The sequence below is a fragment of the Hyalella azteca genome, unplaced genomic scaffold (genome assembly GCF_000764305.2).
Source record: "Hyalella azteca isolate HAZT.00-mixed unplaced genomic scaffold, Hazt_2.0.2 contig16226, whole genome shotgun sequence".
Lineage (NCBI taxonomy): Eukaryota > Metazoa > Arthropoda > Malacostraca > Amphipoda > Hyalellidae > Hyalella > Hyalella azteca.
Window position 1 is genome coordinate 3,358 of NW_025946052.1, and position 15,903 is coordinate 19,260.

At 44.1% G+C, this 15,903-nt stretch overlaps 3 protein-coding genes across 3 annotated transcripts; 1 reads left to right on the forward strand and 2 right to left on the reverse strand.

Moving 5' to 3' along the window:
• Positions 1-7,731: 7,731 nt before the first annotated feature.
• On the forward strand, positions 7,732-9,474 carry LOC108669960 (the record flags this gene model as incomplete). The annotated part of the gene is made up of 3 exons (XM_018157406.1): positions 7,732-8,812; positions 9,168-9,191; positions 9,469-9,474. Coding segments are annotated over 3 exons (1,111 nt in total), but the record flags the coding sequence as incomplete, so codon positions are not given.
• Positions 9,475-9,502: 28 nt separating this feature from the next.
• On the reverse strand, positions 9,503-10,099 carry LOC108669961 (putative uncharacterized protein DDB_G0291608). The gene has a single exon (XM_018157407.1). The coding sequence runs from the start codon at positions 10,097-10,099 to the stop codon at positions 9,503-9,505; it is 597 nt and encodes a 198-aa protein (XP_018012896.1).
• Positions 10,100-12,688: 2,589 nt separating this feature from the next.
• LOC108669962 (histidine-rich glycoprotein-like) lies at positions 12,689-14,088 on the reverse strand. The gene is made up of 2 exons (XM_018157408.1): positions 14,085-14,088; positions 12,689-13,398 (listed from the first exon to the last, which is right to left on the reverse strand). The coding sequence occupies exons 1-2, from the start codon at positions 14,086-14,088 to the stop codon at positions 12,689-12,691; spliced, it is 714 nt and encodes a 237-aa protein (XP_018012897.1).
• Between the last annotated feature and the right edge of the window lie 1,815 nt (positions 14,089-15,903).

The window sequence follows — 15,903 nt, forward strand, 5'->3', positions numbered from 1 at the left end:
TGCACCTGCCACAGCGGTGCACTGCACCTGCCACAGCGGTGCACTGCACCTGCCACAGCGGTGCACTGCACCTGCCACAGCGGTTAGAGAAGGAATGTACGAAGGAGGAGAAGGATGAAATGATGATAGAGAGAAAATGAGGGAAAATCGATGGTGGAGAGAGAAGGTAAGAGGGGTGAGGGGAAGGTAAGAGGGGTGAGGGGAAGGTAAGAGAGGTTAGGGGAAGGTAAGAGGAGTGAGGGGAAGGTAAAGGGGGTGAGGGGAAGGTAAGAGGAGGGGTGAGGGGAAGATAAGAGGCGTGAGGGGAAGGTAAGAGGAGGGGTAAGGGGAAGATAAGAGGCGTGAGGGGAAGGTAAGAGGAGTGAGGGGAAGGTAAGAGGGGTGAGGNGCTTGTAATGCTATTCTTACCAGCTCCGCACAACACACGGTGCTTGTAATGCTATTCTTACCAGCTCCGCACAACACACGGTGCTTGTAATGCTATTCTTACCAGCCCCGCACAACACACGGTGCTTGTAATGCTATTCTTACCAGCTCCGCACAACACACGGTGCTTGTAATGCTATTCTTACCAGCCCCGCACAACACACGGTGCTTGCAATGCTATTCTTACCAGCCCCGCACAACACACGGTGCTTGTAATGCTATTCTTACCAGCTCCGCACAACACACGTACGGTGCTTGTAATGCTATTCTTACCAGCCCCGCACAACACACGGTGCTTGTAATGCTATTCTTACCAGCTCCGAGAGCTACGAGTTGAGGGTCAATGGCCGCCGGCGTCACGCTGCGTGGGAACGCTGATGCCGTCGGGGGCTTACGACCGATGGGCCGCGTTATCGGAGGCCAATGTCCGTGATACCGGTGGGTTATGGTCGCGTTATCGGTGGCCAATGTCCGTGATACCGGTGGGTTATGGTCGCGCTATCGGTGGACTAAGGCTGCTTTATTGGTGGCCTATGGTCGCGCTATCGGTAGCCCGTGACTGTTGTATCGGTGGCCCATAGCTGCGCTATATATGTCCAGCTGAAATATTCTATTTAATGGCCAGCAAAACACTCAACTCGGGAAATCTGCCGATCAATCATTTACCGCCAACAAACAATTATATGCATCACCAGCAGGCTGCCAGGCTTGATAATTCCGGAAATTTTGGAACTATCTTATCCCAAATCAAGCAATTCTCGTAATGCCGTTAATAACAATAAGTTTAATATTCTAATTAAATAAAGGCACCTTAAAAAACACCTTTTACCTAAAAGATAGGACTTCTATTTCAGTCTCGTTTCGAAATACGAAAGAAATTATTTTGCGTATTTTAAATTATACTTATATACACCAAATGCAAAATCGAATTCAAATTGTTGATCCAATAATTTACTCATTTTTCCTCAATCATTTCCTACTATCCAACTATGAAGGAAATTTCAGGTCCGTGTTGTTATATCTCGGCCCGGTAAGTATCCTGGATACGCGCCCCATGCAGCAGTGTCCCTATATATAAGTATGCGGTGTCAGGCTCTAAACACATACATTTCAAAACATTTCAAAACATATAAAAAATATATTTCAGTACTCACTGCAGTGAGTGACAGAGAGCGCATTTTCTCGTCGACGAAAACTTGAAGTCACGGACGGACAGACAGACAGACAGACAGACAGACGGACGGACGGACATGGCGAGCACAATAGTGCATTTTTTCCATAAATGAGAAAATGCGCTAAAAATGGGATATAGCACGGGATGAAATTACTTACACAGCAGCGGCCAACCTGTGGCCGACCATGCATTCGTACTTGGTCAGTGACTCCTATAGAATCAAAATTAATTTAATAGCGGACGACTAGATAAAGATTATCGGTGTATTATCGGAGGCAAGACCTCTGGGGCCATGTATATATACTTTCAAAGTTCGCTAAGTAAACGTAAGTATGACAAGTACAGTACTTACGCTCTATTTTCTTGTCTATGTTTGGTGGATTTTGCTTGAGAGGCCGTCAATGATTGGCTGATGAACTTACGATCTCTCAACTTTTTTGAAAGTATGCCCGCCTGATAAAGTTGATAACGATGAAATACCAAGGCTCTATAGGTGTATGGAGCTGAACATTCTTGATTATCTGTGATGCTTATTGACCTAATAACTTTTCAACAGTAATATCAATTCCGGCTGCACGTCTATACACTTTAAATAACTTCGTATGAACACAGCATATGGTCGCGCTATTGCAGGCGTATCACTGCTGCATCGGTGGCTCATAGCGTTAGCTATACATATGTCCAACTGATAAGTTCTATGCAAAAGCCAACAAAATGCTTTACTCGCGAAATCTACCGATCAATCATTGACCACCAACAAAGAATTAAATGCATCACCAGCAGGCTACCAGGCTTGGTATTACTGACAATTTTGGAATTCTGTTATCCCAAATCCAGCTATTCTCATAGTCCCGTTAATAACATTAAAGCTTATATATTCTAATTACATAAATGCCTCTTCAAACCAACATTTTACGTCAAAGATAGGACTTCCATTTCAGTCTTATTTAGAAATACGAAAAAAACTATTTAGCCTCTTTTAAATTATATTTATAAGTACCAATTGCAAAACCGAATTCGAATTGTTGATGGAATAGTTTCCACCTTTTCCTTCTTCAATCATTTCCTACTATCCAACTAAAAAAATAAGGTTAAATATTATTTTCACCTATCAAGTCCGTGTTATATAAGTAAGTAATTATCCTAGACACGCGCTTCAGCAACCCCTATACATTAGCGGGGCTCATTTACACACATTTCATAAAGGTGCCAGGCTCATTTCACACATTTGATGAATATACAAAAGATATCCTTGATTAGCACGCGATAAATTGACACACAGCGGCGGCCAACCTCTGGCCGACCATGCATTCGCACTTAAAGTGAATCCTAGAATCAAAATTAATACATATGATAGCGGACGACTGCATCAAGATTATCAGTGTACTATCGCAGGCAAGACGCGCCTGATAACGCTGCTAACGATGAAATACCAAGGCTGAACATCCTTGAGTACCTATCTGTGATGCTTATTGACCTAATAACTTTTCAACAATAATATCAATTCCGGCTGCACGTCTATACACTTTAAATAACTTCGTATGAACACAGCAATTAAAACAAATTTCCAGGTTTCACTGCTTCGCTGTTCGCAAAATTTCGCTGTTCTAAATGTAAGAACAAATGACTGTGTTGTTCTAGCGTCAGTCACGAGGCAGAGAGGTAAGAGCAGTGAGTGCAGCGGCTACACGTCACGATGTTGTCTTATTTTGGTTCAGAAGTTAACATTTAAAACGAAAAAACTTTGGTTCGATGTCCGACTCCATGCATGCCGTATAGATGGGAGAAATCTCAGTTCAATTACAACAGTATTCGCTAGAATCCAGGGCATGCGTGTGTTGTAAATGCCGCAGTAAATATACGGGTATACACTCGGTCGCAACGACTATGCAGTAGATACACTGCTCTTCAGCAGATACACGCCAAAATATCTCAACAATGTTCAACTTAAAATATAATTGATTCGATACTAACGTTTTAAATGGTCGCAATTCACTCAATGGTCTTAGTACCGTGGAAATCGTACGTTCATGGTTCGTGCAAGTAATACGGTGATCGAAAGTAAAAAAAAGTGAGCATGAAGCGAGATTACTCGCCTCTGATTGACAGAATTGATTAAAAAATGGACTGATTGGCAGGAGGGTTTAACATAAACCGAATATTTTCTTGCTTACGCTCTCGCTATTAGCTTGGCGAGATTACTTGTGTATTGGCTTTTTCCCACGCAAAAGCGTAATAGTTCGTAAATCTGCCATCATGATCATCGGTGATCGTAAATTTAACGCAGATCGTAAGATACTCAACTGTAAGTCTTGCGAGAGTGAACCCGGTGCTGGTCACAACTTTCACAAGGTTAAGTGTTTTGAATGCATTCCACGGCAGCATTCAAGATCCAGCATTAATATCATCGAGATGAATAATTTCTTGAGGACGGCCGAATATAGGATCTTAGACAACAATCGTAAGCAAACTTTAAATCGATAGGATTTGTGCAATGCTCGCTTCGCCTTCAAAGCCAAAATTACTGGAATTGTCACTTTTACAGTTACAAAAGCAAAACAAAAATAAAGCAAACAATATATACAATACAATATAACAATATAAGTTTTACAAAATATAAAGCACACGTATTTGGTATGCATGACACTATAAAAAGCTGACAATAGAGGTGGGAATGAATTAAGAATTAATAGGAACAGTGTTGCATCATGGCCAACGAGAGAGCATAATCCACACAGTCCAACAATATAGTAGACCTTGGCCGTTCAAAAATTCTCAATTCAATAAAACAGAAAACAAATCCATAAATATCACATTTCCATAAATATATATACATAAGAAATGGCTCCAATCAACACCAAGTTTTAGCTCACACACACAAAAAAGCACTGAAATTCAACCTTGCTGCTGCAATGTTGAGTTCAGAAGCGCCAGCAGCACGGCGACCAGCCCTGACATTCCCAGTCCATTTCGCAAGCACGCAAGGTCTGGGAGGCGTGCCTGCCGGCGTCCAGATTACATTGTTCCACAAAACTCTCGCTACTTTATCACCAGTTAAAAACTAATGACGATTGACGAGTCTTCAAGATAAATTTGGCGATGAAGTACAGCGGTAAATTATTGCCGCGAGGAAAGTCTTACTTACAAAATCTGTGATGGTTTCACAGCAGTAACAGTGCGTTAGATGCCTGCAGTGTACTGTCAGTTGCAGTAAATGCAGTGGTGGATTAACGGTAAATAATAGTGCTTTCGATGCCTGTAGTGTTAGATGCCTGCAGTGTGATGTCAGTTGCAGTAAATGCAGTGACTGGTTCACAGAAGTTTGGGTCGTCTAAATAACTCTGTTGAAATTCCTGGCTACGACGCCAGTGATTTAAGAGCCCAGCATATCACAGCTCGAGCGAGCATAAATTCGTTGAATTACGATTATTAATTCCATGTCATTATAAGTGAATATAGAAGAAAGAATTTAATAACATTGTGAACGTCAAGAATATGTATTATATTTTCATGGAATATTTAATTAATAGTGAATACTTTTGACTCCCATTCCCGTTTTTCTCATAACTTGAATTGATTTTTTGAGACAAAACTGCTCTGTTCAACGCATGAGAGGTAAAAAAATGTGAAAGAGACAAGAATTTAAGAGGGCGAAGATTATAAGGAGAGAGACGCTAACATCAGAGTTTTTGTCGAGAAGAGTTGACGAAAATGCGAGAATGGATAATAAGAAGAGATGGGGCAAGAGAGGGGTTGTGGAGGCAGGACAGATGTTGACATAGAGTAATGAGTATACATTTGAACTCATCAGTCTGTTTGCACGAGAGATTGTCAACATGAGGAGCAAGAAGAGACATGACTGTACATGCGTATCACGCACAGAAATAGTGTACGATTCTGTTNGGGCCAACACTGCGTGGTGATGACGCGCTCGATTTTGGCAGTTCAGGGCCGTCATCGCGGCCGTTCAGAGCCGTCATAGCGGCCCTGAACTTGCGGCGACGAAGCGCCCTTCAAATGCCACACGCTGTGCCGCACCCTAGCTTAACCCTGGCTCAGTCCTGGTCACCCTAACTCAATCTTACTCATCCTAGATCAACCCTGCTCACCCTACCTCTACCCTGCTACCTCTACCTCAACCCTGCCCCTCCACCCCAACCCTGCCCCTTTACCTTAACCCTGCTCACCCTACCTCTACCCCAAACCTGCTACCTCTACTCTAACCCTGCCCTCTACATTAACCCTGCTACCTTTACCCTAACCCTGCCCCTCTACCTTAACCCTACTCCTCTACCTTAACCCTGCCCCTCTACCTTAACCCTGCTACCTCTACCTTAACCCTGCTACCTCTAAGTCTATGATTGGTGGATTTTGCTTGAAAGGCCGTCAATGATTGGCTGATGAACTTACGATCTCTTAACTTTTTTTGAAAGTATAGGCCCTGGAGATTGAAACACCAACGTTAATTATCAGCAATAAATGTAAGTGATACTGAGTTTCGCGATCTTGCTATCACGAGTACACGAACTTCTGGGACATGACAAATATTGAAATTAAAACAACGCATCAATTCACGATCAAATTAAGAAGGGATTATTTTTTAGCAAGCTGGTGAATTTGTCAAGGCAGGAACAGTAGAATACTTGCTTAAGACTTATTAGAGGATATTATAAGTATATATGTATATATAATATAAGGGATACCAGTATTATAATGAATAGAAAATATAATTTAATAAGTCTTCGAAAATATATATACAATCAGAAAAATTATTGGGTCGCATTGTCCCAATACCAATAGTGACACACTATCTCAACCACAGTGCGAAACAGTGAGCAAACTTATTATCACTGATACCGGTACGCGTTTTTGGCTACGACAAATTTGATCAGGATGACCCAAACAAAAAAAAAAAAAAGGGTGCTTCGCTATTTGGAAAAAGTATCACTAATATTTTTGAATGTATAGGTGGGAAAAATTCCAGCAACCGGAAGAGGAACGCGCGACGGTAGCGCTGACATCACCGACGCGTATATACCTGTCTCTTATACACATCTAGATGTGTATAAGAGACAGGCCAGTACACTGCTTACTGTCACTGCCAGTACACTGCTTACTGTCACTGCCAGTACACTGCTTACTGTCACTGCCAGTACACTGCTTACTGTCACTGCCAGTACACTGCTTACTCACTGCCAGTACACTGCTCACCATTATACAGTACAGCGATATTGGAACGTAAGACGATATTGTTCGATCTAATGACACGCAATAAATAATAGGCGATTCATTTTTTATGTCGGCATCTAAGTGACTGTTTAGTTGCGTAAATGATCGTTCTAAACCACTAGATGCAGTAAGACCAGGTTACATTAATCACGGAATATCTCCCTCATTCCCCGCATTTTCCATCACGCATACAACACACATATTATAATTAATTTCATTACCAAGTGATGAAATACCGAGATACTATATGATCTTAACAAATTACCAACAAAATATAAACGAAATCGTGAAGCTAATGGCAATTAAATTAGTCATAGACCGCGAGCACGGACTATAATGTAGATAAGAAGAGTGTTTCTCGAGTAGATTTGTTATGTGAAGATTGTTGAGTGTTTCAGTGCGCAGGGTGATGAGGCTGTTGTTTTGTCTGGTCACGTATTGGGTGCACGCCCCCTAGAGGTCTGTGACTCGTTATCATCGCGTTATCTTCTCGTTATGATAGCGTCTCGTTATCTTCTTTTTATGATAGCGTCTCTTTATTTATCATCTCGTTATGATAGCGTCTCTTTATCTTCTCGTTATGATAGCGTCTCGTTATCTTCTCGTTATGATAGCGTCTCGTATTTTCTCGTTATGATAGCGTCTCGTCTTCTCGTTATCATCGTTATTATGATAAGAGTCTCATTATCTTCTCGTTAAGCGTCTCGTTATCTTCTCGTTATGATAGCGTCTCGTTATCATCGCGTTATGATAGCGTCTCGGTATCTTCTTTTTATGATAGCGTCTCGGTATCATCTCGTTATGATAAGAGTCTCGTTATCTTCTCGTTATCATCGTTATTATGATAAGAGTCTCATTATCTTCTCGTTAAGATAAGTCTCGTTATCATTTCGTTATGATAGCGTCTCGTTTTCTTCTCGTTATGACCGCGTCTCGTTATCTTCTCGTTATGACCGCGTCTCGTTATCTTCTCGTTATGACCGCGTCTCGTTATCTTCTCGTTATGACCGCGTCTCGTTATCTTCTCGTTATGACCGCGTCTCGTTATCTTCTCGTTATGACCGCGTCTCGTTATCTTCTCGTTATGACCGCGTCTCGTTATCTTCTCGTTATGACCGCGTCTCGTTATCTTCTCGTTATGACCGCGTCTCGTTATCTTCTCGTTATGACCGCGTCTCGTTATCTTCTCGTTATGACCGCGTCTCGTTATCTTCTCGTTATGACCGCGTCTCGTTATCTTCTCGTTATGACCGCGTCTCGTTATCTTCTCGTTATGACCGCGTCTCGTTATCTTCTCGTTATGACCGCGTCTCGTTATCTTCTCGTTATGACCGCGTCTCGTTATCTTCTCGTTATGACCGCGTCTCGTTATCTTCTCGTTATGACCGCGTCTCGTTATCTTCTCGTTATGACCGCGTCTCGTTATCTTCTCGTTATGACCGCGTCTCGTTATCTTCTCGTTATGACCGCGTCTCGTTATCTTCTCGTTATGACCGCGTCTCGTTATCTTCTCGTTATGACCGCGTCTCGTTATCTTCTCGTTATGACCGCGTCTCGTTATCTTCTCGTTATGACCGCGTCTCGTTATCTTCTCGTTATGACCGCGTCTCGTTATCTTCTCGTTATGACCGCGTCTCGTTATCTTCTCGTTATGACCGCGTCTCGTTATCTTCTCGTTATGACCGCGTCTCGTTATCTTCTCGTTATGACCGCGTCTCGTTATCTTCTCGTTATGACCGCGTCTCGTTATCTTCTCGTTATGACCGCGTCTCGTTATCTTCTCGTTATGACCGCGTCTCGTTATCTTCTCGTTATGACCGCGTCTCGTTATCTTCTCGTTATGACCGCGTCTCGTTATCTTCTCGTTATGACCGCGTCTCGTTATCTTCTCGTTATGACCGCGTCTCGTTATCTTCTCGTTATGACCGCGTCTCGTTATCTTCTCGTTATGACCGCGTCTCGTTATCTTCTCGTTATGACCGCGTCTCGTTATCTTCTCGTTATNACAATAGGATGTGTTCAGAGCACGGAGTGCTGTACAATAGGATGTGTTCAGAGCACGGAGTGCTGTACAATAGGATGTGTTCAGAGCACGGAATGCTGTACAATAGGATGTGTTCAGAGCACGGAATGCAGTACATTTGGTCCGTAAAGAGTTTGGTAAGCTGTGAATTTATTAAGGACACAATGCTGTAAAATAGATTCCGTGCTACGATGACAGAAACTAATAAATGTTGCTAAAATAAGCCACGAAATAAGGTCGATGTTGTAGGGCAGATGACGTAAATAAATAATTATTGCTAAAAGGCCACTAAATAAGGTCGATGTTGTATTGCAGAAGACACATCACAACGACACAAAGGTTAGTTAATTACACAGCACAAGTTGTGCATCACTTCCGCTGCCGCCCATTTCATTGTCTCATCATAATGTTATTCCTACCAGAGATGTGCGTGCAACACTGAACTGACCACACCGGATGAAAATGATCATTCTAAACGATATTGCTACCTGAACTGTAATGTTACCTTCGCATTAGTATTTATTATCACATAGATATCAATGCAGTGCACATTATTACGCGACTAAACATTCTAACCATTGAAAAATTTTAATATCAGTTCTACTATCACGATCAGTTGTAAGCTGGATTTTTCACAATGAAAGTCGGTATCACACAACTACGTTTGATGAAGTATAATAGATTAGATATGAGCAGGTTTCAATATTCGGTGGATGCGAGGGCGGCCAAGCAGGGCCGTGAGGGTAGTGAGGGGAGTGAGGGTAGTGAGGGTAGTAAAGGTAGCGAGGGTGATAAGGGTAGTGAGGGTAGCGAGGGGAGTAAGAGTAGCGAGGGTGACGAGGGTAGTAAGGAGAGTGAGGGTAGTGAGGGGAGCAAGGGTGATAAGGGTAGTGAGGGTAGCGAGGGTAGTAAGGAGAGTGAGGGTAGCGAAGGGAATAAGGGTAGTGAGAGGAGTAATGATAGTAAGGGTAGTGAGGGTAGTAAGGGCAGCGAGGGTAGCGAGGGGAGTAAGGAGAGTAAGGGTAGCGAAGGTAGGAAGGATAGCGACGCAAGTGAGGGTAGTGAGGGTACGTGAGGGGAGTGAGGGTAGTGAGGGGAATAAGAGCAGTGAAGGTAGTGAGGGTGCTAAGGTTAGCGAGGGTAGTAAGGGTAGCGAGGGTAGTGAGGGGAGAGGCAGACACCACAAGGCTGGGGCGCGCTCGTGCTCGCGCATGCAGCGCTGATGATGAACTTCCTGCGCTGGGCATCAGCTGCACGCTTGCCTGCTGTACCGCATGGCACTCACAGAAATGAACAAGACTTTGTCCAAATAGCCGTGCACTTGAACTTGTGTGGGTCACCCTAACCCAGTTTTGCTCTGAGAAGAAGCGCGTCAGCGTCCGTTAAAAACAAGCATCGCAGTCCTATAGTATAGTATCTTCGGCATTAACGAACTACTGTTTACTACTGTTCACTAGTGTTTACTAGTTCAGTAGTATTTACTACTGTTCCTACTGTTTACTAGTGCAGTTAGTAAACATGCATGTCATTATTTGGACAATAAATTTTTTCTGCGCGCAGGCAGGAAGACAAGCAATCGATGTGGCCGTAACCTTGGCCGCCGATGACGCAATTCTTCGCGTGCAATACGGTGGCAATTCTGGACGAGGAAGCGGCAGCGAAATATGCTTTCGGCTCAACCTTGACCGCGCGCCAGCAACCTTTGGTTATTAGGCATTTACAGCAGTCAATTGTAAACAATCCTTACAGCAGCCTGTTGTTTACACTCGTGCATTTACATGAGCCTGTTGTTGACATTCTAGCTTATCCAGCAGCCTATTGGCCTTGTGACCTTATGATGAGTTTGGGACTTCTTAGTCCAAGGTCACGCTGATGCGCCGCCTTCGTCGTCGTCCGTCTCAAAGTCGTCGCTAGGCAGGTCACCCCGCCCTCGGGTCCCGGATGTAACGTTGGACGTGTTCCGTCTATTTGCCCTCCTTTGGGCCACCTGATGCAAGATGCTATTACATGTCACTTGCTGATGGTAGTTTCCCATTACTGGACAATCCGGGATATTTCTCAACCACTTGTCCAGTCGTCTCTTGAATGTTGCAAGGGTAAACTCCCCTCCTCGCAGCGCTTTTGGCAAGGCATTAAAGAGCCTCGGTCCTACTACGGACAGTGATCTCTCACGAAGAGTCTGTACTCTGGCCGCGGCTCGGTTATTAAATGGGGAATCCTGCACTCCCTCACTATTTTGTTGTTGTGATATATCATTATTTTGATGGTCTCATTCGCAAAGTTGAGAGCCAGTCCGGTTATCATTTACCAAGTGTACAGTATGATATACCTCTCTCTTCTCCTTTCCGCTAGTGAGCACAGTTTCAGGTGTTTCAGCCTTCCCCAGTAGTTCAGGTTCAGCTCCCTCATGCCGCTGATCCTGCACGTTAAAGTCACCTACACTGCCTCTAGTTTCCGCACCGTACCCGCCTTGAATGGCGCCGAAATTTTGCAGCAATACTCAAGATTGGGGAGCACGAGGGCTCTGAAGAGTGTAATTATTGGTGCTGCTTCTCTCGTTCGAAATGTCCGCCAGATCTACCCCATCCGTTATCTGCTTCGCGCAACTATTTCCTTGATGTGGGCTTCAGTACTTATCAACACTCAGAGATCTCGAACTAGTTGCTTCTCCTCAATTTCTGTGACATCTGATGCCAAAAAGCGATGTGGCATCCCGGCCTCAATGGAAATTCTGTATTGCTGTTAATACCCATGCATTTAAAGCAGCCTATTGTTGACATCCTAGCTTTTACAACAGCCTATTGTTAACATCATAGCTTTTACGGCAGCCTGCCTCACTACGTATATAGGCATTCAATGATGCCTTCACCAAAGCCTCTTCATATATGACATCACCAGGACGGGCGCTCTATTGTCATTTGTCACTACAGAGAGAAATACATCATAATGACCCCGGAAGCGGCCCTAACAAACAGCGGTGCAACGATGCAATGCGACAAGCCTTGCACGAACCCGGTAATTACACGCAACGCAATACTAGTAATCATTCAACAGAAAGCGATTGGGCACAATTTACCGACAGAACGCGTGGACACCGAAAAGCGCTACGAGGTACAATTTACTGGACTTTTACTACTAGAATTTACTAGACTGGCGTTCACAGCCGCGCCAGGGCATCAACAAAAGTGACAACTCCTGGGCAAGGGTGGGTATGGTGGGTATGCAGGGATGAGGGTGGGTGGGGTGGGAGGAAGGGCATATTTGGTGTTAGTATGAACTATACTCGGGGAGAATAGGGGACGAATACCACTGGCATTCTGGGGAGACTACGGGCGGAATACAAACTTTATTATGGGGAAATTACACAGAACGTGTAAGAAATGAAATTCAAAAACGAACAGACCCAACATCGAAGAATAGGCGACAATTCGGTCATAATATCCGGCATTACAAGTTAGTTAACATGCAAGTATGATCTCTGGTGCGAGCCTCCATCTGCACCGCGCACATGCAGCAGGTGGTGCAGGCAGTGGAGATGGAAGAGGCAGTTGTTGCAGTGCAGGCAGTGCAGGTAGTGCAGTTGAGGAGATGGTAGAGGCAGTTGTTGCAGTGCAGGCAGTGCAGGCGGTGCAGTTGTGGAGATGGTAGAGGCAGTTGTTGCAGTGCAGGTGGTGCAGATTGTGGAGATGGTAGAGGCAATTGTTGCAGTGCAGGCAGTGCAGTTGTGGAGATGGTAGAGGCAGTTGTTGCAGTGCAGGTGGTGCAGATTGTGGAGATGGTAGAGGCAGTTGTTGCAGTGCAGGCAGTGCAGTTGTGGAGCTGTCTCTTATACACATCTAGCACGGAGTGCTGTACNGCAGGCAGTGCAGATTGTGGAGATGGTAGAGGCAGTTCTTGCAGTGCAGGCAGTGCAGATTGTGGAGATGGTAGAGGCAGTTCTTGCAGTGCAGGCAGTGCAGATTGTGGAGATGGTAGAGGCAGTTCTTGCAGTGCAGGCAGTGCAGATTGTGGAGATGGTAGAGGCAGTTCTTGCAGTGCAGGCAGTGCAGATTGTGGAGATGGTAGAGGCAGTTCTTGCAGTGCAGGCAGTGCAGATTGTGGAGATGGTAGAGGCAGTTCTTGCAGTGCAGGCAGTGCAGATTGTGGAGATGGTAGAGGCAGTTCTTGCAGTGCAGGCAGTGCAGATTGTGGAGATGGTAGAGGCAGTTCTTGCAGTGCAGGCAGTGCAGATTGTGGAGATGGTAGAGGCAGTTCTTGCAGTGCAGGCAGTGCAGATTGTGGAGATGGTAGAGGCAGTTCTTGCAGTGCAGGCAGTGCAGATTGTGGAGATGGTAGAGGCAGTTCTTGCAGTGCAGGCAGTGCAGATTGTGGAGATGGTAGAGGCAGTTCTTGCAGTGCAGGCAGTGCAGATTGTGGAGATGGTAGAGGCAGTTCTTGCAGTGCAGGCAGTGAAGATTGTGGAGATGGTAGAGGCAGTGCAGGCAGTGAAGATTGTGGAGATGGTAGAGGCAGTTCTTGCAGTGCAGGTGGTGCAAAAAAGGATCAGCTATCAGGCGCGTGATCTTGAGTAGTTGGGCACATTTTCTTTTTTAGTTACGGTTTAAAAAACATTTAATTTTTTACACGTTTGATGATTAAAAACGTTAGATAATTAAACTCAATCACGCCGACAAACGATTGCCACAAAAGTCGAAAGACTTTGATTGTGATGCGAGCGATCACCGCAATGACGCTTCACTTTTACAAAACGATTAATGACTTTTTTCGACAATTCGTTTCCTAATAACGATAGATGACTTTTTCAGGCACTATTAGACCTGGGGCCTTACTTTCAAAACTCGCTAAGTGAACGTAAGTACTTAACGCTCTATTTTCTTATGTATGATTGGTGGATTTTGCTTGAAAGGCCGTCAAGGATTGGCTGATGAACTTACGATCTCTTAACTTTTTTTGAAAGTATAGGCCTTGAATAGTCAAAATCTTAGCACGTACATTCGACGGCATTCACGCGAAAACGAACTTAAAGTGAAGAGCGTTCTAATGATGGCGACCTTATCTTATCCTGCCACGGGAAGTGCGGTTCACAAGGAAGATAAAGGGCAGAGCTTCAAGCGTCCATTAACGCTTGACAAACGATAGCAGTTTCCATTAGATAACACCTCCATTCACGCGCCCATTAACGCTTGACAAACGATATCAGTTCCCATTAGATCAAACCCTCCATTCACGCACCCATTAACGCTTGACAAACGATAGCAGTTTCCATTAGATCAGACCCTGCACTCACGCACCCATTAACACTTGACAAACGATAGCAGTTTCCATTAGATCAAACCCTCCATTCACGCGCCCATAACGCTTGACAAACGATAGCAGTTCCCATTAGATCAGACCCTGCATTCACGCGCCCATTAACACTTGTCTCTTATACACATCTAGATGTGTATAAGAGACAGGTCTGATATACCTCAATGATAAGAAGTGAAGCATGACACAAGGCTACACTTAGTTATGGGATATGTCTAATAAACTTCAATGATGAGAAGTGAAATATAGTTATTAGCTTAATTAATTTCGTGCAACATGAACCAAAGTTCATTCCTATGAAGTGATACTAGGCACGAAGTATTTGACATTCTTCCAATAAAAGAAATCAATTCAAATCATAAAAGGGCAGTGTACAGTCTCCTCAGTTTGAAGTTTATCTACGGAAATTAATTACAGTTTAGACAGAATAAAAATGAGGTACATTTTATTATGTNTTTTCTCAAAGTCTGTCTCTTATACACATCTAGATGTGTATAAGAGACAGTTGCAGAATGGCTGACAGTGGCTGGCAGAATGCCTCATCATTATGCTGACGTTAGCATGCCGCACGAGTTCTTTGGAGATCCTCAACACCAAATCGAAGTCTGCTTTGTCATGGGATTGCGTTGGCGGTCGCCGAATATTAGACTTCCACATTTTAGGTTACATTCCTACTAGCTAGGCTTTAACGCAACATGGAAATCACCGGACGATATTGCAATCAATTGCATTCTTATACCCCCATAATTGGGTCCTAAAATTCCAACTCAAAAACTTTAGGTACAGACTTGTCCAGCAGTTTCTTGTACAGCATCTTCTCTGCGTAAGGTACGAAAAAGGTACGACTACATTTTCGGGTACGAAAAAGGTACGAAAACATTTTCGGGTACGAAAAAGGTACGACTACATTTTCGGGTACGAAAAAATAATGAGAACTTCATTTAGTGAGTCAGCGTCTAAGTTGTGTAATGAGTGTAAAAAAATCGCAATTGTAGGGGGCGTCTCGTGAAGCAGACATTGTTTGAGATAACGGCGGGCGGTTTCCCGCTCACCAGGCACGGAGCTGTGGCAAGGTCACGAGAACAGCTTTCGACTGCTGCGCAATTGGTGTTGGGTATGAAGCGGTAATGATGAAACCTTCAGCGCGCCTGAGCTTCCAGGAAACTTCTGGTAAAGTTCCTCATAATTGAGGTCCTCGACCAGGACCGGGTTAACCAACGCGACCGTTTGCTTCTACACTGTTCGATAAAATACGGTAAAAAAACGGTCTCACCAGCGTTCTAGTGGCCGGCCGCCAGTTGAAAATAAACCGCTTATCCATTTTTTCAGATGTTGTAAGGGTTTTTAATGTTAAATTTGAATAAAAACGGTCATGCGGGGTTTCTTTTCACGTGTCGGCCGGCCACTAGAACGTCGGTGAGACAGTTTAACGGTGATTTTTCTAACAGTGTAACCAACGCCTCATTAGTCATCCAGTCATGCAAGGTTCGAGTCTTTTCGCCCGGCAAATTCGGCACAGGAATCGTATACTACACAAGTACCTGCATGTATCCCAGACAAGTGCCTACATTTAACACAGTAAATATGTATCCCACACAAGTGCCTACATTTAACACAGTAAATATGTATACTATACAAAGACCACGCAGTGCAGCGTTCAAGACACGACGCCCCGCCGAAGCGCTCAGCACAACACCGACATCGTGACGAGGAACTAGGTGCAGCCAGGGCGCCCGGCGCTACC

Coding starts and splice junctions, on each gene's coding strand:
- LOC108669961 (XM_018157407.1), bottom strand. CDS start 10,099: ATGCCCAGCGCAGGAAGTTCATCATCAGCGCTGCATGCGCGAGCACGA.